We start from the raw sequence: 21,738 nt of genomic DNA, 5'->3' as shown, positions 1-21,738 counted from the left end.
CTGTTCTACAAGATTATGGAATAGGAGGCAAACTTTTGCAAGCAATTAAAGGTCTTTACATGGATAGTCAGGCAGCAGTTAGTTTTGACGGTAAATTGAGTTCAGGGTTCTGAGTAGTTTCAGGGGTAAGACAAGGCTGCAACCTGTCTCCACTGTTGTTCATATTATTTATGAATCATATGTTGAAACAATAGACTGGCTGGGTGAGATTAAGATATGTGAACACAAAATAAGCAGTCTTGCATATGCGGATGACTTAGTTGTGATGGCAGATTCGATTGAAAGTTTGCAAAGTAATATTTCAGAGCTAGATCAGAAATGTAAGGACTATGGTATGAAGATTAGCATCTCCAAAACGAAAGTAATGTCAATGGGAGAGAAATATAAACAGATTGAGTGCCAAATAGGAGGAACAAAGTTAGAACAGGTGGACGGTTTCAAGTACTTAGGATGCATATTCTCACAGGATGGCAACATAGTGAAAGAACTGGAAGCAAGGTGTAGCAAAGCCAATGCAATGAGCACTCAGCTACGATCTGCTCTCATCTGCAAGAAGGAAGTCAGTACCAAGACTAAGTTATCTGTGCACCATTCAATCTTTCGGCCAACTTTGTTGTATGGGAGCGAAAGCTGAGTGGATTTAGGTTACCTTATCAACAAGGCTGAGGTTACGGGTATGAAAGTAGCTAGGATGATTGCAGGTACTAGTAGATGGGAACAATGGCAGGAGGTTGTCCACAATGAGGAAATCGAAGAAAAACTGGGAATGAACTCTATAGATGTAGCAGTCAGGGCGAACAGGCTTAGATGGTGGGGTCATGTTACACGCATGGGAGAAGCAAGGTTACCCAAGAGACTCATGGGTTCAGCAGTAGAGGGTAGGAGGAGTGGGGGCAGACCAAGGAGAAGGTACCTTGATTCGGTTAAGAACGATTTTGAAGTAAAAAGTTTAACATCAGAAGAGGCACCAATGTTAGCACTGAATAGGGGATCATGGAGGAATTTTATAAGGGGGGGTATGCTCTAGACTGAACGCTGAAAGGCATAATCAGTCTTAAATGATGATGAGGAGGAGGAGTACTTTTATCATGGCAGCACAATGTGAGGGTGATGGAGTGCTTAAATTGCTCCTCACTGTGCATCATCCAGTGTGCTACACAGAGCTTTTGTCTTCTTGTTTATTCAAATCTTAATTTTTTTCCTGGTGTAGGACCCTCTGCACATTATCAGATTAGATGCTGGGAGCTTGTCATACCAATATATTTATTAATGTACAGATGGACCTTAAGAGAGAGAGAGAGATTAGAGTAAAGATTATCCCTTGATGATGGCAGAAAAGTGCTGAAACATCATTGGCTTGGGATGAAAGAAATGGTTATTTGGATAAATAATAGGTGGACCTTATCTTTAGTAATTTTATATGCAAACAGGGTCACTGCAAGCGCATTGAAACAAAAACGATGTATGTACCTCTGTTTTAGGGGCCCTTGGACCTCTTTTCATGGACACCATTATGTAGCCTGGTTTCACCACTGTATCGTCATCTATACTAAGAACACGCTCAAGCCATTAAAGGTGGTTTTCTCACTCTTTTCCCCAAAATGGTGCAATACCAGAGTGTTTCTTAACATCAAAATTTGAAACAAATCCAGCAGTCCATTAAAGCATCTTTCATTCTGTACTTCTCTGTAGTACACCAGTGCTTGATGTGGTAATACAGTGAACAACCAACCAATTACTTTGACAGTGATAAACTCTATTCTGATGCAGCCGACAGTGCAGTCAATCTCATTCAAAATAGTTACCACACTCATCTGATTATTATCTAAGATGGATGGAAAAATATTTAAACTAACAGATACATCTTATCAGAATATAAAATATGCACTGTAAAAATATGTCTGCTGAACTATTTATTTATTTTGGTATATCCTTTTATGCTTGTGTAATGCTGGGATGCGGAGTACATCAAAGAATATCTAAAATGTAAATTACACAGAACGTGTAACAGACAGAATCAAAGTGGAGAAAAAAAGATAGGGCTGTCATACAAGGATTAACACATATTGCACAACAGTACGGTTCATAACGAGCACTAGAAATGTATAGGTACAATGTGTAAAAACACTATGAAAAAATTCATTTAATAAATGAAAGGTTTATCAGGTGTATACAGCTTTATTTTCTTTTTAAATAATGTGCTGTTACTACATTTGATGTTTCTTTGCAAATGAAGCGACTGTAAATTGGGAAATGCCTTTACGGCCACTCTATTTGGCTGCCATGTCCAATGTCAAATTGATTTGTGTGAACAGTTAATATGTTAATACTGAAGTGCTGTGCACCGTTGTATACCCGAGTTAGATGTTTGAAATCACAATGGAGGTCAGTCTTTCTTCATGTATTGTCATCCGTATGCATTTCATTGGCTTCATAGTGCACATGATTGTCAGCAGTGAAGCTCATTACGGAATAAATGCACTGTCTGCCAAAGAAAGAAAATATAGTGAAACACTCAGAAGGGGAGAGAGAAATGAAATGAAATTTCCCAGATTGAGAGGGAATGTGATATTATTTCAGTGGTTACAAATTTGAGTGTAATTTAGAAATAACTTGACAGTATGAGCTAAGATGTTGCACCTTCTGTGACCTGGAAGCACTAAATTATTCACTTAGGAAAGGTGTTGTAAAGCCATTGTATCCTCTTCTTTGGCAAGTTGGCCCACAACTGCTGTAACTCGTCCTTGGTATCCTAAAATCTGGCACTGGGGCACAGTTGACATCCAACCTGATTTCACAGGCGTACTGTCAGGGACAGATCTGGGGATATTTTTGGCTATGGAGGCACCTCAACAACATGTTAATAGTTCGTGGAGAGACATGCCGTTTTTGGACAACCATTATCCTGTTGAAAAATTGCATCACAATACTGTCACAAGAGAGAGAATACATGAGGATTCAGGAGGTTGAGGACGTGTTGTTGCGCCATCAGGATTCCCTCAGTCACTACGAGCAATGATCTAAAGTCCTACCTGATGGCTTTCCAGACTGTGACACCATGACTAACAATGCTGTGCCTTTCCAAAATAATGGAACTCCTCCCAAAGTCACCACTATACTTGTCCACGATGGTCATCCAGAATAACGCAGAATCAAATGTGATTCCATTCATCGGCAGCCCAAGCTTCATAGACACGGCACAACTCCAAATGCATGGTTGACAGTCTAGCAGTGTTTTGGAAGCATATGCATAGGCTGGTAATTCCCTTGTCTGTATGCTGCTGGTCTCCGACCCATGGTGTGGGACAGCCCAGAATGTTTCAGGAAGTCTATTACTTATTCTCGAATGGTAGGTGCAGATATGATGGGGTTACGATGTGCTTGGTGTGCAATACAATTGTCCTCCCTTGTGGCAGTCATATGTAGTTGACCAGAACTTTCATGATGCATATACCTGCCCTCACACACTCATGCAGTCCACCATTAGGCCACTGTCACATTTGAATGCTCATCAAATCTGGATATTGCAGGAGTCAACCAGCCAGACTGTTCGAGACACACAATGAGGCCCCTTTTTAAATACCTGTCAGGTGCTGATAATACTCTCTCACATGAGTAGGCATAACTGGAAATTAAAAGCTCTGTGGCAGCTATTAAACAACAGGAGGAATGGTAAGTCTAACTTTCAGATCTCAAGTGCCTACTGAAAGTACTGTGAAATGCCCCATGCTTGCTGTGTAGAATGGGCTTTTAGATTGGAATTGATATGCACTTCAACTGTCTCTTGTGACTGATGTTCCATCACACCTGCTGACACCTCTGGGCACTTGGTACTGTTCGGGTTTAGGGACCTGTGTGGATGGAATTTAGTTTTTTAGTACTTCTTTCTTACTTTTTCACCTTCCACCGATATTTGTCTACAATAACTTGATGTGTATTGATTGACGTATGGGTATATAGGGTTGCAAAGATATTAACTGAGTGGTAAAATTTTCATTGTAAAGAATGTAATGTTGATTGAAATTTGTTAGTTCTGTCTGTTGTATGGCACAGGCGTATTGAGCAACTAGGTAGTGAGTTGTAGTGCAGGCAATTTTCTATAAATCAAAATGTTGGAAAGAACACTGGATTGCTCATTTTATGTCAAGTACCAAACATAGTTCATTCTGTTGGCACCTCAGTAAGGATCTCTTTGTAAGAAATGAGTTCTAGGAAGTGGTGTCAGCATGGAAAGGGTGTTAATGGTGTTTCAAAAACATGAAGGGCATTTTGCTGATCAACTTCCTGCTTGGAAGTGAAACATTAAACACTGAAATACTAAAATTTTGTGCCAGTCAGAAAAAAAGGAGTGGGATGCTAAGTTAAATTTGTAGCATTGATACATGGCAGTACTTGTCCACATATAGCTCAGTACAAAACATGTTTTCTGCAAGAGTTTGGCTGAATGATGTTTGACCCGCTATTCTATAGTCCTGATTTTTTTCACAGCAGTTTCCTTCTCATCTTATACCTAAAGACTTTCTTGTTTGATTAACAGTTTAGTTGTGACTGAGATGTACAGACAAAAGTAACCTGTTGGTTATAATCACAAATGTCAGACTTTTATGACACTGATTCTTTATTGTTGCACTTCTCTGAAAAAAAGAGTTAATAATTGGTGAGCTAATAAATGATTTCCACATGATTTTTTTTCTCTTTAACTCCTTAGAGAAGCTTACTACCTGGATAAATATTGTCTTAGGAGAGCATTCATCATCCTAAAATCCATTTATATGTAAGGACCCATGTTGTTTTAAAAGCCAAGAATGTGGCCGACCTTAACTTGCAAAGGTCATACTAATTTAGGAACTATGGGTAAGCAGCATGTATGTTAAGTGTGGCAGAGGCAACCTCAGACATTTTCCTAAAATATTTGGACAAATATCCACTGTGGAAGAGAGACTTGATTTGTTGAAAGTAGAAAAAGGTCCAGGGAATAAAGGTGATTAAATGTGTACTGTTTGTTGAGACAAAAACAATGTTCAAATCCTTGTAGTTTCTGTTAATTAAATTTTTCACTTTACCACTGAAAATGCTTACAACAAAAATAAGATGTCACAGTTAACAAAATTGAGTCTGCTGTTTCCTCTGTTTACAAATATGTACCCTTTGTGATGGGACTGTGCTTATCAGGGAGTGTGTTCTGGCAATTTAAAGAATGTTGTGGTCTCTTCTCCCATCCATCCAGCTGATTAAATACCACCAACATACGTGTCATCAAGCTTTGTTGCCATCTTCTCACCAAAAGAATTTAGTACAGGGTGACAATTATTGAACTATTTGAATAAAATGTAAATTAGTTACAAACTATGGCATGCACACACTGTATTCAAAATGTAAATGTCACTACAGATACTCAGATTTAGGTTATGACATGTTCGATATGCCTGCGATCTTTGGCAATGATGTAATAGCGAAATTCTGAAGTGTTGGAACATCAGTGCTGTTGATGACCTCCTGAATGGCTGTTTTCAGCTCAGCAATGGTTTTGGGGTTATCACTGTACACTTTGTCTTTAATGTCGCCCCACAAAAAGGAGTGACATGTGTTCAGATCTGGAGAGTATGGCAGCCAGTCGATGCCAATGCCAATGGCGGTCCTCAAAGTGCTCCTCCAGGACATCAAACATTCTCCTGCTTCAATAGGGTTGAGCTCTGTCTTGTATGAACCACATCTTGTCAAAATCAGGGTCACTTTGGATGATGAGGATGAAATCAATCTTCCAAAATCTTCACGTACCATTTGGTAGTCTCTGTGCCATCTAGAAATATCGCACCAATTATTCCGTAACTGGACATTGCACTGCACACAGACACCTGTTGAGAGTGAAGAGACGTCATGATTGCGAATCGCAGATTCTCAGTCCCCCAAATGCGACCATTTTTGTTATTAACAAATCCATCCAAATGAAAGTGGGCTTCGTCGTTAAACCAAACTACAATGCGCATACTAATTCTTATCATGCCTCGTGGCCAACCACGCTGTGTGAATGTCCTAACAAAAACTGTTCAGAAGTTATAACAATTTAATTTCACATAGTTCAATAAGTGTCACCCTGTAAATGGGAGGGAAGGGTAATTGATTGAAAAATATGATAAAAAAAGGGAAACATTACTGTTGATCTAAGACCACAAGGATCAGAAATTAAGTTATTGTAACCTTAAAAAGACCTACCTGTCCTCCCCCAGCTGTCGTGGAGTCCTTGCCAAGGTGGGAAGAAAGGGGAACACAAGAAGCTTACTGGTAATGACTGTATCACTGTAGTGTACAATAAATTAATTCAGATCTCACATTGAAAAACTAAAGCTTTTGGCACCACATTGTCCTAAACCTTGTGGTTCATTGAAGGAAAGTAAGAAACCATGATAGTATGGGTCTTATGAGGAACATTTTGGAAACCAAAATGCTTGTTAATTGCTGTATGAAACTGTGTGTCAGAGCTTCACAAAAATATTCCCATACAGTGGTGCACTATTCTACTAATATTGCACCTGGTAAATGTAGTTCCAGGTTTTTTCATGCTTGCAAGAGTATATTGAATATATCGAAAGCAGAGGAATTAACATTAGTCTCACCGGCTTCTCCTCATGAGAACAGTATTTGTAGTAGCTCATCATGCTGGTCGGTTTCGAGATCTCATTCAAAATATAATGCCATGGCATCTTAACCCAAAACCTGAAGAAATTCTCCCTCCATTTGTAACAAAAATTTAGAAGACACCAGGATTTGATTGCTGTTGCTGCAAGAAGAGCTCAGCAAAGCATCATAGTGTTGCTCTTCTATTGCATTCAGTGGACCTATACGTGAGGTGTATATTGATCAACTCTTCCTAGTAAACCTATTCATACTGCAGTGAATAACTTTTAATGTGCAACTAACACTGCTGGAAAAATTAAACCAAGACAAGCAGGACTGAGCAGTACTGAATGCAAAATTGCCGCGCGGGATTAGCTGAGCAGTCTCATGCGCTGCAGTCGTGGAGTGTGTGGCTGCTCCCCCCCCCCCCCCCCCCCCCCCCCCCCCAGCCCCCACCCGGCCCAGAGGTTCGAGTCCTCCATCGGGCATGGGTGGGTGTGGTTGTCCTTAGCATTACTTAGGTTAAGTAGTGTGTAAGCTTAGGGACTCATGACCTTAGCAGTTAAGTCCTATAAGACTTCACACACATTTGAACATTTTTTAATGCAAAATTAAAGATGAAGAATAAAGCAGGAAGTACTATAGTCAGCAGCAATTTCCATGAATCAAACAAACAATTTTTTTTTTCTTCCAAAAGACACTCAGTTTATACTGTCAACATTTGTAGTGTTGTGCAGATATTTTTATGCAGCAGAGATGTAATGGTAAGTGGAAGTACAAAATCAAATTAAATGTGTTTACTCTGTAACGAGCCACAGAGACCATGGGTCCCTTACATTATAGTACTCAGGATATATCCTTGAACAACCTCCAAAATTGTTCTGGTGAGTTCAGGTTCAGCCTGTGTAATGATGGACTGAATGGGTTGATTGTTCATAAGATTTGTGTTTAGGTATGAAGAATGTGTTCATAACATTGGTGTAAATTACCTGTTCATTTTCAAGTGGGCTATGAAGTAAACGTCATTTGATAAGTGATAATAAAGTTCTCTGTTAAGTATTTACAGTTTATGCAATTTTATTTTCTGTAATGAATAGTTGTGAATACAAAGAAATTATTTAGAATAATGAACTTATAAATTTAATTCTTCATTCGTGACTCTTTATTTCTCTATTGGTGTTGGTCTGCAACACTTATTAGAATAGGTTTTTCAGCTGAGAATTATGATTTTTCTGTTTTAAATCAATCTTATCTTTAGCCGCATCATACTGATTTGATTAGGAAATATTTAGTTATTTATTTTATTTGTTTATTTATTTTCTCACAGGTGAAAGTCTTGAATGTTATGTGTGCAGATCACAGGAGACAAATGGAGAGAAGTGCCTCAACACCATAAAGACTTGTGAACAAGGAGAGGATGTGTGTCTGACAGAGATAAAGTGGGGAAGTAAGTAACGGAAGCTTACATATTTTTGGATCTGTCCTGTTCAGATTGACATAAACCAATTAAAAAAACCACTGTTTTCTCCATATTTTGTTTCTATGTAACTGATAATTTTGTTCTCAAATAAAATGTATTCACTTCTCGTGACCATACTTTTGCTTTTTCGATTGCTCTGTCTGTGCACATAACTTGAGACAGGACTTCCATGAACTGGCTGGTAGGTTCTTAATTACATTTTAGAAGGATTAAGTAGACTAATGTTGGGATATCCAAACCAGACATTCATGTCTTGAAACACTTGGTATCCATAAGGCAACTTTCTTGATAGGGCAGTTTTTGGGGACAAATAGTGTTGGACTACTCTACATCTCACACTGTAGACAACGTGGGGATTCAGTGTATGCAGCACTCTAGGCATGACTTGGATATATTACGAATCAAGCAAAGACAGACTGACTGCTAAAGGACAGTATTTACTTGAGGACTGCTACCATGCAAACTAGTAGTGGTAGCGATGGTGGTGATTCTAGGCTCAGAAATTGGACCTGGGACTGCCATGGCCCTATCTCTGCCGAGCTTTAGCACTGCTGACGTGTTACCAAAATCTTTGGGACCCTTGCAGCTTTGAGTACTGTGGCTAATGAATTGGAAGCCATACTGAAATTTACAAGTTTCAGGGATGATTGTGTACTGGTGCTGCTGAAAGAATGTTGGGAGTAGTGGACTGAGTAAACTTCAGCTTGACTAAATAATAAGGGTTATAGAAACTTAACTACTTTGGGGTAATATTTTCAGATCCTTAGGATCTGACAGTAGGGTCATTCCATGTCAATTCAACCAATTTGAGAAAATGTTCCAGCTGACAGTCTCAGATTTGGCTGAAATTTAGCACACCCATGCACAAAATTTTAAGTTCCCCTGCCAATTAGTTCCAGAATTATGGCTTGTGAAAGAAGGTGGCGTGACCCGGAAATTGCAACCCACATCTGGCAATCTATCTTCAGACCCAACTTCAGGTCTTAATAACTTTGGAACTATTCCACACAGTACAGTGAAATTTTAACAATCCAGTAACATCCACTTAGAGAACACATTCTATGAATCAAACACCAACAACATATTTTTGAGGGAAAACAAAAAATTCCAAAATGTGATTAAAAAATGTAATACGTTAAAAGGTACATATTGTAGGTGCCCTCTATGCCAAATATAATTCACTCAAAAAGCGTATAATTTTTTTTGTGGTAAGCTTAATGTGGTTGAAACACACACATAACTCATCTTGCCCATATCAGTCACACAAAAAGAGTTACATGCAGGCGAAAATACAAAAATTTGAAATATTACCTGAAAAACATGGATTTTCTAAGTGTGGTAGCACAAAAGGGACAAGTGATATCCAAGCCAAATTTCAAACATTGCATAAGTAGACCATAATATAATATGTGGCAAAATTTCAACTTGTTATTGCAATGCATTTGTGTACAATAAAAGTTGACAGAGATGTATTTGGTTACGTTTCTTTTAACATGATTTAGGAAGTAATAGTGATGATGCAGACAGCTTGTTTCAGATAAAGCTGCAGCAGTTGTTGGAAACCATTAGGCAACAGAAAGTTAAGCAATGGTTGTTTTCAGACACAGAATGAGTCATTGTTAGGCAGGAACAACAAAGGAAACAAGCAACAATTACATGTTACTCATGTTTTAATATTCTAGTTCAGACTGGCCAGTACTGTTGTGGAAAGTCAGTATGGAGGCAGAAGAGTGTACTAGTGGTGCTCTTGTTCAAACAAGTTGCAGTATTGGCTCTGAGGACTATGGGACTTAACTTCTGAGGTCATCAGTCCCCTAGAACTTAGAACTACTTAAACCTAACTAACCTAAGGACATGACACATATCCATGCCCGAGGCAGGATTCGAACCTGCAACCGCAGCGGTCGCGCGGTTCCAGACTGTAGCATCTAGAACCGCTCGGCCATGCTGGCGCAGTATTGGTAGAGCCAAACATCTGAATGTCATAAAACAACATATGGAACAAAATGTGGCATTCGCTTTGTACTGTATGATCTGGATGAATCGGACCAAGATTTGTTGCTATGGAGGTCTGGGATACACGATGTGGGCACAAGAAGTACAGTCCCAGGAAACTTTAGTGTTTGTTATCATCATATGAAAGTGTTTGTGGATAAGTATTCTTTCCTACAAAGAAGTTGTTTTGATCCATTTCAGCTTCATAAGAAGACAGTGAAGTGTAGCCTCAGAGAAATTGATATAAAATCAGTATTGAAAGTGAATCAGTGCATGGAACTTAACATGAAACCAGGACAAAAGTTATGTTCCAGGTGTGTTAACACTGCTAAAAAATGAAGAATATTCTGATGATTTACATGACAGTGACAAAGAGTATCAGCTACCTACAACCACAGTGGATGAGCAATTAAATACTTCAGTGACTGTTCTTGGTTTGTCTCCAATGAAGACACACAAAGTTGGGAAAAGAGACGGCCCAGCTATGGTAGAAGAAAAGTACAAGAAGCTCAAATTGAATTAAAACACAAAATAGCTGACACACTAATTGTGGAAGAGGAAGAACTATCTGCTCCAAAGAAACAGAAATCATGCCAGAAATGCTCTGATTTGGACAAAATTGTGCACAATTTGAAAGAAAAAGTGTCATATCCACATGCCAGAAAAAAGTAACTATTCTTACCCTTGCACCTTCCAGCTGGTCTATTGACTAAACGGCAAAGGAATTCAATGTTTCTACATATATGGTAAAGCAAGCTAGGAAAATAAAAGCAACCCAAGGAATGCTTCCACAACTTCAGCAGGCTCAGGGTAAGCAATCGAGTTCAGAAATAAAGGTGCTAGTGTCAGTGTTTTATGAGAATAATGACTACAGCCGAATAATGTCTGGAAAATAAGACTATGTATCGGTGAAAGTGTGAAATGTACATGTACAGATGCATAAAAGACTGTTACTATGCAACATATCAGAACTAGATGTAGAATTCAAGGAAAAGTATCCCAATACCAAAGTAGGTTTATCACCTTTTTTCAATAAACTGTATGGTGAACTCCTTATGGACGACAAACTTGTTTTTTATAAAAAATGGACCCATATGGATCGCACAAGTCTTGAAACAAATCAAAGTACAGTGGAAGATTTTGTTGAAATGTGTTGTCAAAAAACGGACAAACTGACCACACACAGCTTCACAGCAACAGCACAATCAGCTTATCTCCAGTTTTTTAAGAACAATTTGAAACAAGATGAAATTATAGTAATACTAGACTTTTCTGAAAATTATGTATTTATATTCAAGATGCCATCCAAGGATATCATTGGGACAACAGTCAAGCAACTCTCCAGGCATTTGCGCTTTACTATAGAGATGAATCATGTGATGTGTCTGTCATGAACCTGTGCATTTTTAGTGACTGTTTAATTCATGATGCCATTACAGTTCATGCCCACATTCGCACTGTCATGGCATGTGTGAAAAACAAGCTGCCTCACATACATTTTAGAAATACTTCAGCGATGGGGCAGCTTGTCAGTACAAAAACTGTAAAAATCTCAAAAATTTATGCATGCATTACCATGATTTGTAGATTCACGCAGAATAGAATTTTTTCGCAACAAGTCACGGTAAAAATGTATGTGATGGTACTGGTGCTACCATTAAGCTCATGGCATCACGAGCTAGTCTGCAGCACCCTACAGAAGGTCACATTCTAACACCTCTTCAATTATTTATCTGGATACAGAAAAATATCTCTGGTGTACAATCAGTCTATGTTTCGAAAGATGATGTGAAATCTGTCAAAGAGTTGCTAAAAAGCAGACTAGAACACGTTAAAACTGTTGCGGGCACAAGGAGCCATCATCACTTCTCTCCAGCGGACTCTGACAATGTGCAGATGAGCAGACTGTCCGGTTATAACTATAGGTTCATGCACAACATGTGTCTTCACAGTGTGTCTGACTCAGGATTCAGAAGCAAAAGCAGCAACATACAACCAGGTTGCTATGTTATTGCTGTTTATGATGACAAATGGTACTTAGGATGTGTTGCAGAGTGTTGTGAAGCAGAAGGTGATGTATTTGTGAACTTCATGGCACCAGCAGGACCAGCAAGATCATTTCATTGGCCACATTTGGCAGACAGGTGTTGGATTCCTTTTGAACATATTCTTATGACAGTTCCAGTGCCTGCCACAGTGTCAGGAAGACAATTTGCCACTCAATGTAGAGAGTACAGTAGCTAAAGTGTAGGGGAACTTCTGTTCAAAGCACAAACGACCGGTTTTTATCAGTTAAGGTGCAGTAAACATTAATGATAGGTTGTGTTAATCCATATATATGTGTTGCTTAGTGATTAAACAGTTGTGGGAGAGGATAAGAAGAGGCAGAACAGTTTACGATATGTTTTTACAAAATTGTGTTGTGGAGCAATGGCCACATCACCAAATACATCTGTCAACTTCCATTGTACACAAATGTCCAGCAATAACATGATGAAATTTTGACATATATATCATTATGGTCTACTTATGCAGTGTGTGAAATTTGGCTTGGATACCACTTGTCCCTTTTGTGCTACCACACTTCAAAAATCCATGTTTTTCAGGTAACTTTTCAAATTTTTGTATTTTCGTGTGCACGTAGCTCAGTTTTTGTGGGTGATATGGGCATGATGAGTTCTGTGTGTGTTTAGGCCACATTAAGCTTACCACAAAAAAATTTATACCCTTTTTGAGTGAATTATATTTGGCATAGAGGGCACCTACAATATGTACCTTTTAACATATTACATTTTTTAATCACATTTTGGAATTTTTTATTTTCCCTCCCTGGTGTTTTGGTTCACAGTGTGTGTTCTCTAAATTGATGTTACTGGGTTGTAAAAATTTCACTGGACTGTGTGGAATAGTTCCAAAGTTATTAAGACCTGAAGTTGGGTCTGAAGATTGATTGCCAGTTGCGGGTTGCAATTTCCGGGTCATGCCACCTTCTTTCACAAGTCATAATTCTGGAACTAATTGGCAGGGGAAACTAATACTTTGTACACGAGTGTTCCACACATGGTAGAATTTGTGTACTGAATTTCAGTCAAATCTGAGACTATGAGCTGGAGCCCCTGGTTGAACTGACATGGAATGACCCAGTAAGGCGGTGTAGATGAAAGAGGTGTTAATATTGTCCCATTGAAACAACAATCAAGTCTATATCTGAAGGCAGGGTCGTCAGTGAAATACAACACTTAACAATGAAAATACATTTGTTACTGACACCGGTGTCCAGCCAGAACAGAACCGATCAGATCTCTGGAAGGAGAGTGCACTTATATATGTGTGCCTAATTTCTAGTATTTGTACAACTACTGAACCTTCCAAATATACAAACATAACATGCATAAAAGTTTCAGACACCTTCCAGAAATGATAAATATGAGATAATAAACAATTATGGGGCAGTCTACTTCGAACCAGACCCACAGTACACCATCCAGTGATGCTAACCACTACTCCACACTAATGGCACCAGAGCTTGCAGCATAGCTTCCTGTCCAGGACCAGTGACCTGCTGTTTCAGATGCCCTCATTGGAACCAACAGTAGCACCTTAGATCTGGATCTTGTTGATGGTCCTCTCTATGGCAGCCCTGGTGGATCCTCGTGTTCTGGTCATGTTGGTACACCCTCTCCAGTTGAATGGTCATCAGTGGTAGCCCCTCCTGTTAAACCTTCTGTCAGTACAGTGGGCCTTGAGTTTCATTGAACTTTCCATTGTCAGTCTGCATTTGGACTGTAGTAGGGCGTCATATGGAGGACATGGACAATGTCTCAGCACTTTGTCATCTTGATGAAGGCTTGTAATATTAGACTTCGTAAGTAACATCTGACAAGTGACAAAGGATGCGATGTAGCTCAGAGTAGCACTTTAATAATGTTTCTGATAGTCCTACTTTCCATACAGGCTAAAAAATCCATACAAAGACTCCAACTGTGTCTCACTGGCAAGGGATAGACTTTATAGTGTTCTCAGTCTTTCTCCTTGGCATCCAAGGTCTGTACACAAGCCAGTTGCCTTGCTTCTTTGGTCTTGGTGATGTGGCTTTAATGTTGTCATTCTGAGTATCATCTGGATGAAACAGGAACAGTGTATCCATTGTTGCCTCAACTTCATGATTGTGGAGCAGGAAGGACAGAGTGAAGTCTGTAGGGTCTTACTCCATCGCGTTTATAAGTGAATGTCAGGACTGACAGTATTGCATCCCAGTCTTTATGTTTAACGTACATTGAGAGTATGTCTGGCAGTATCTTATTAAAGCATTCTGTGAGGCCATTCATCTGTGGCTGGGAGGCAGTTGTCATCCTGTGGGTGATGTTGCAATATGAAGTTATCTCCGATATTTGTCATGAATGGAAAACATTTTCATTATCAGAGATCATCAAATGGAATGCTCCCCGTTTCAAAAATGATGTCTTGTACATGGAACTTAGGACTTTCTGTAGCTTTAGGAGTCAATACAGCTTTGGTGACAGCATAACAAGTGAGGTAGACAGTGTTGGCTGCTATCCATCGATACCCATTTGTCAACTTCAGGAAAGCCCCCAAGAAGTCAATTCTAATTCAGTAGAATGGTGCTGCCGAGGGCGGGATTGGTACTAGGTGCGTCAGAGCATGTGCCCTGTCATTGACATTCCTTGCAGTGGCTCACATAGTGTTTTAATGGATCACCAGAGACCAGGCCAGTGATACCTGTGTCTGATTCGATCTGGAATCTTCAAGAATCCCAGGTGACTAGATATTGGAATGTCATGGATATACTTAAGGATAGCTGGCTGCAGATGAGCTGTGAAAAGCAAACATTTCCACACCAGCAGATCATAGTTTCTCTTGTATAATGTTCCATTTATTAACTGGAATCCTCATTTTGGTCAGTTCCTCGTCCTTAAAGATTTATGTGGTTTTCAGTAATGCTGGATCTTCCCTCAGTTCAGCAGCAATGTCATTTAATGTAGCTTGACAGAAATATCATCCACACTACTGTGGTCTGCCAGAGGATTGCCTGAAGGACAGTCAGTTTCCTTGTGTATGCAACCGTTCTTGTATTCCATTGCGATGTCAATTACCTGGAGCTTCAGTGCTTATCTTGCTAGTCGACCTGACGGGTCCTTCAGGGTAGTCAGCCAGTGTAGAGAATGGTGATGTGTCACAATGATGAACGGTTTGCCAATTAAATATGGTTGCAACTTGGTGATGATAGACAACCACAAGGCAGTGTTTCTTAATTGTACTTGGAGAATACTCTGGAAGTTTGAGCTATTGCCTTTTCAGGACTTCCTAAATTTGTTTTAGAACTGCCCCTATCCCAAAGCTGCTAGTTTTGGTGTGAAGTTTTGTCTTGGCATCGTACAATGTTAGAACTATCCATAAGGACAAGAAAAGATCTTTCTTGCACCTCATTAAAGAAAATTTGGCATCTCCCTGCAATAGTTCTTACAAGAAACATATCTTGCTACAGAAGTTGTTTATGAACCACTGGTAGTATGAGTACATCCAAGAAAACTTCTCACATCATGAATGTGCTGAGGCATTGGAAAATTGTAATTGTTCTTATTTTCTCTCAAGATTTTTATTTCTTGGCTGACGAAGAGGTACTTTTTGGATTCAGGCAAAGACTCACAGTATGAACACACTTCAACACTGTTGTCAGGAGGCTTAGATGTTCTTAGGATGTCTGTAAGAAAACAACGTCATGCAATAGCAAAGACATATTGTCCATTTATGGTGTCAAAGCACATTGTCCATCATACATTCAAAGGTGCCTGGAGCCTTACATAGTCCAAACAGCATAACACTGAACTTGGAAGTGTCAATAGTTATGATTACAGTTGTTTTCTCTATCATCCTCATCAGCCTCAATTTGCTGGCAGCCTGATTGCATGCCCATAGTTGGGAAATACTTTGCTCCATTTAACAGTCCATGGCGTCATCAATGCACAGTATTGGATTGATATCTTTCTGATTTTGTTCAGTCAGTGGTAGTTGACACAGTAATGTCACATGCTGTTTTTCTTTTTCACAAGGATCTCCGTAGAGGAGCAAGAACATTCTGAAGGTTCACTGATGTCACATACAACATCTTCTCCACTTCCTCCCAGATTATCTGTTGTTCAGCTGGTGACACACACTGCGAATGCTGGCTAATTGGTGGATGGTCCCAGTGTTTTATCATGGATCACTTGGTCTGTCTTTTCTGTACTCCATATTTGAAAGCATTTGAAAATTGTCACATAATCACTTCACTGGCATTGTTCCTCAGTCAATCCATATCCTATTAGCAGTTTGATAATACACTCCTGGAAATGGAAAAAAGAACACATTTACACCGGTGTGTCAGACCCACCATACTTGCTCTGGCTGGACACTGCGAGAGGGCTGTACAAGCAATGATCACACGCACGGCACAGCGGACACACCAGGAACCGCGGTGTTGGCCGTCGAATGGCGCTAGCTGCGCAGCATTTGTGCACCGCCGCCGTCAGTGTCAGCCAGTTTGCTGTGGCATATGGAGCTCCATCCCAGTCTTTAACACTGGTAGCATGCCGCGACAGTGTGGACGTGAACCGTATGTGCAGTTGACGGACTTTGAGCGAGGGCGTATAGTGGGCATGCGGGAGGCTGGGTGGCGGACCGCCGAATTGCTCAACACGTGGGGCGTGAGGTCTCCACAGTACCTCGATGTTGTCGCCAGTGGTCGGCGGAAGGTGCACGTGCCCGTCGACCTGGGACCGGACCGCAGCGACGCACGGATGCACGCCAAGACCGTAGGATCCTACGCAGTGCCGTAGGGGACCGCACCGCCACTTGCCAGCAAATTAGGGACACTGTTGCTCCTGGGGTATCGGCGAGGACCATTCGCAACCATCTCCATGAAGCTGGGCTACGGTCCCACACACCGTTAGGCCGTCTTCCGCTCACGCCCCAACATCGTGCAGCCCGCCTCCAGTGGTGTCGCGACAGGCGTGAATGGAGGGACGAATGGAGACGTGTCGTCTTCAGAGATGAGAGTCGCTTCTGCCTTGGTGCCAATGATGGTCGTATGCGTGTTTGGCGCCGTGCAGGTGAGCGCCACAATCAGGACTGCATACGACCGAGGCACACAGGGCCAACACCCTGCATCATGGTGTGGGGAGCGATCTCCTACACTGGCCGTACACCTCTGGTGATCGTCGAGGGGACACTGAATAGTGCACGGTACATCCAAACCGTCATCGAACCCATCGTTCTACCGTTCCTAGACCGGCAAGGGAACTTGCTGTTCCAACAGGACAATGCACGTCCGCATGTAGCCCGTGCCACCCAACGTGCTCTAGAAGGTGTAAGTCAACTACCCTGGCCAGCAAGATCTCCGGATCTGTCCCCCATTGAGCATGTTTGGGACTGGATGAAGCGTCGTCTCACGCGGTCTGCACGTCCAGCACGAACGCTGGTCCAACTGAGGCACCAGGTGGAAATGGCATGGCAAGCCGTTCCACAGGACTACATCCAGCATCTCTACGATCGTCTCCATGGGAGAATAGCAGCCTGCATTGCTGCGAAAGGTGGATATACACTGTACTAGTGCCGACATTGTGCATGCTCTGTTGCCTGTGTCTATGTGCCTGTGGTTCTGTCAGTGTGATCATGTGATGTATCTGACCCCAGGAATGTGTCAATAAAGTTTCCCCTTCCTGGGACAATGAATTCACGGTGTTCTTATTTCAATTTCCAGGAGTGTACTTTTCTCCCTGGTGTTGTCTGTATTGGTAGCAGAGCATGATTTTTCATCAATGACACTAACAAGGGAATGGTCCAATAAGACATATCGAAACCTACCCTGAAATTTTTACACGGGAAGAATACAATGAAAGAAATGCACCATCAAAATTTTAGCTGCTAAGAGGCACTGCAAGTATTAAAAAAAAAAAGAAAGGGAGGAGGGGGGGGGGGGGAATTGCCAAATTCATTGTGCGCCAGGTGGCGGTAGAAATGTACAGCCCTGATGGGGCTGTGGCAATTGTGCATGTGCAACTAGGAACACACTCAGCCGAGGTTGATGGTACATTTGTAGACAGGAAACACAACACAACCCGATCGTAACTTGTAAAGGATGTCTCAGGTTACGATTCGTTGACAGTTTCTCTGACACTGCAGTACATTGTTACTATTCTCTCGAATTAGCCTCTTAAGTAACATCTGTTACAAATTATCAGTTGCTTTTTGCAGTATTGGTAAGTATTGTCACTACAGATAAAGCTGAATTAATATTTATTGTGCTTTCATAAGGCATGCCTGCTAATAGTACCTTTTTTTTATCTTCCAGTTTTACAGTAATGTGGAATCCAATTAACATTCTCAATTTAACAATGATGAAATATGAAGAACATTGTTTCCAGCCAAAATTACCTACTTCTCCTGAAGACATACAGATTAGATTAGATTAGATTAATACTTGTTCCATAGATCATGAATACGACACTTCGTAATGGTGTGGAACGTGTCAGGTTAATAAAAGATGTCTGTACAAGAAATTACATTACACAAAATATTGCATGACACTAATGATTAAGGTTTTTTTTTTTTTTTTTTTTTTTTTTTTTTTTTTTTTTTTTTTTTTTTTACTTACTTTATATCTAAAAATTCAGCCAATGAGTAGAAGGAGTTGTCATCTAGAAATTCTTTTAATTTATTTTAAAATGTTAGTTGGCTATCTGTCAGGCTTTTGATGCTGTTTGGTAGGTGCCCAAAGACTTTTGTGGCAGCATAATTTACCCCTTTCTGTGCCAAAGTCAGATTTAACCCTGCATAGTGAAGATCATCCTTTCTCCTGGTGTTATAGGTATGCACACATATGTGTCATTTGTTATTTGATTTCCTTCATATTCATTCAAATGATATTAACATTTCATTTGAAATTGTGGATATGTTAGAAGAAATAGGAAATAACTCTGATGATTCCATGAATTGTGGTTCGGACGATGTCAGTTGTGACAGTAACACTTCTGAAGAAGAATACCTTCCAAGCCTAAAAAAGCACATACTGCAACAGCTTTCAGCGACAAAGAAAAGACAGTGAAATATTGGTTAAACAAAGGAGGAAAAAAACACTTGAAGTTATGCGGTGTGCAAAGGTGTTTTTGTTTCATAAAATCAGAGTGTGAACTGTACAAATGGAAGAATGAATTACGTGAAGTAAGAAATATGCACCAAATGGAAACCTGAAACCATCTGAATGAAAAAGTGTTCAGAAGATTTAGAACTGCTCGTCAGAGGCTATGCACCGTTATCGATGGAGATATATGAGACTGGGCCCTCCAAACTGCATCTGACATGAACATTGCTAATTTCCAGGCTCATTGACCTGGCTATGCGGGTTCAAGAAATTGTACAGAGTAGGACGTCACAAAATTACCTAGTTAACGTCACGCAAACGTGTACAGCAGCTGCCATGATAGACAGTGCTATAGAGAAATTCACAGCTGACGTAAAGGTGAAACTTGCTGTTATCACCGGGTGCTGTTTATAATGCTGATCAGTCAGTTTCCATGAAAAAGCTGCTTGCACACCACACTTTATCATTTCAGGGTGAGAAAAAGACGGAGTTGGTTGTCCAATCAATGAATGCAGTGACACATTCATATATGTTAATGTCAGTGATAAGTATGAGTGATTTGCTGTTTACACAGCTGAATAATTGTCTTCAAGAACCGCAAGGCAAATTAGACCCAAAAATTAAAAATGGACTGTTTAGTTGCAAAAATCTTGTAATCAACGTATCGAGATCTGGAAAAATGGGAAAGAATAATTTTCAACATTTCATTCAAAACATATTCCTACCAGTTGTGGAAACTAATTAGTTGCTTTTTTTTGGATTCATGGTCTGGACATAACGACGCCTCTCTTATTGTGAACGACGACGAAAAATCTATAGATGTAATGTGGATTCCGACTGGAACTATTAGTGCTGTTCAATCTCTTGATAAAGAATTTTTTTGACAGTGGAGAGCATTTTTCAGGAAATTATCAGACAACAACATTTCCGATACCTCTCTCTCATTTCAGATTTATCAGCGCAACAGTATTCTTAAGCTCCAGTCATTAGTGCATTACCAGTTTTCTTCGCCATGTTTTACAAATTTGATCCATGTATTACTGATAAGCAGTGCAATATGCAGAACAATGGCTGGGACCATTTCTGACTCCCTTTCAGTTCTGTCTAAATGAAACTAGTGGTTACTGCGAAGTGCATGACTGCATTAATTTTTCCTTTGTCCAGTGTGCCTGGTGCAAGAAAAATGTTTTGTTTTTGTCATTCAGTAGACACTTTGTATTTTTAGGATGACTACAGGGGATAAACAAAGATCTGTTTCACTGATAGTCAAATGTACAACATTATTAAAAGGAATGGCCTACAGGAATTGTTATAAAATGTTGTACTGAAAGACATTTCATTTCAACAAATGACAAGTCCTTATTGATGGAAGCCATCTAGAACATCAAACACTGTTATGATTTTATTTCCTCTGCTAGCCACTTTTATCAGAATTACATGTGCAAGAATTGAACTGTCAGTATGAAGTTATTCAAAAAAATGTTGGTATAGTTTAAGCCAGGTTTTCACTGGAGCAAACAAGCTAACAAGCACGAGCAAAAGAGAATTCTGTCTGGTGTACCCGATAGGTCTCTTGCAGGTCTTTCAACTGGATGCCACTGCAGCTACTTACGTGTCCCTAACCTTCCCCAGTTACCTAATCGGAAAATGGAGACCTGTAGTTTAACATGGAATCTGAACCACATGTCTTTCGTGGCCACTCCAACATCTGTGAGAAGTGAATGCTCAGTTAAAAATCATAATGAAAAAGTTGTGGTCTGATCGGGATTTGATCACGTGCTCTCTGGATCGTGAAGCGCGCACTTTGCCACCGGACCATTTTTGTTTTAGGAGAGAGAGAGAGAGGAGAAGAAGAAGAAGAAAAATATGACCATTAGACCTTACATGTGTGGTGGAAACAGTGGCTGTTTCACTGCTTGAGATGATGGTCAACATCGGTACTTAGTGTTCTGCTTAAAAATTTTCCTGAATGGTAATGAGAAGCCATGGAAAAATGGCAGCTGACATACAAGGAAAAGTTTGTACTGATGCTAAGGGGATATGGAGATGCAATTCCATGTAAAGTGCATGATCTCCACGCATATCATGCTTCCATACAAACGGAGACATTTAAATTCTTCCTTCCCCGTGCCATTTTGCATACTTCATCAAGAACAGTGCACTCACGATGCAAAATAACCCTCCCTGAATAGCAAAGTCTCACGTTTTGGCTCTGACAGTAGAGTTGTATCCTACCGAATATTAGTTCCAGAAACTAACACAGCATTCATAGGCATGTTTGCTACCTCTTGTTCTTTTCTGTTCCCTCTATTATAAACAGTTCTACCCATATACAAGTGAATGGTAGGGAATTTTGTGCAAATGCTCATTTGCTTGTGTTCGCTTCCATTTGCTCCATTGGAAACCAGGCTTTAGGTGCTTAAAACTGGTGTCTGTGAACTCTGGATAATTCCGCTATGTGGCACAGCGTGAGTGATTCACCGAGTTGCATGCTAGGTGTGCAGGCTGT

At 40.2% G+C, this 21,738-nt stretch overlaps 1 protein-coding gene across 1 annotated transcript in view; it reads left to right on the top strand.

Moving 5' to 3' along the window:
- Positions 1-21,738, top strand: part of LOC126353814 (uncharacterized) — a 36,699-nt gene that overhangs the window by 5,947 nt on the left and 9,014 nt on the right. The window contains exon 2 of the mRNA XM_050002928.1: positions 7,943-8,062. Within this exon, the coding sequence (XP_049858885.1) occupies positions 7,943-8,062 (120 nt within the window). The remainder of the gene's footprint in view (positions 1-7,942; positions 8,063-21,738) is intronic.

The sequence above is a fragment of the Schistocerca gregaria genome, chromosome 1 (genome assembly GCF_023897955.1).
Source record: "Schistocerca gregaria isolate iqSchGreg1 chromosome 1, iqSchGreg1.2, whole genome shotgun sequence".
NCBI lineage: Eukaryota > Metazoa > Arthropoda > Insecta > Orthoptera > Acrididae > Schistocerca > Schistocerca gregaria.
Note: the sequence above shows the minus strand (reverse complement) of the source record. Positions and strands in the feature narration are given on the sequence as shown.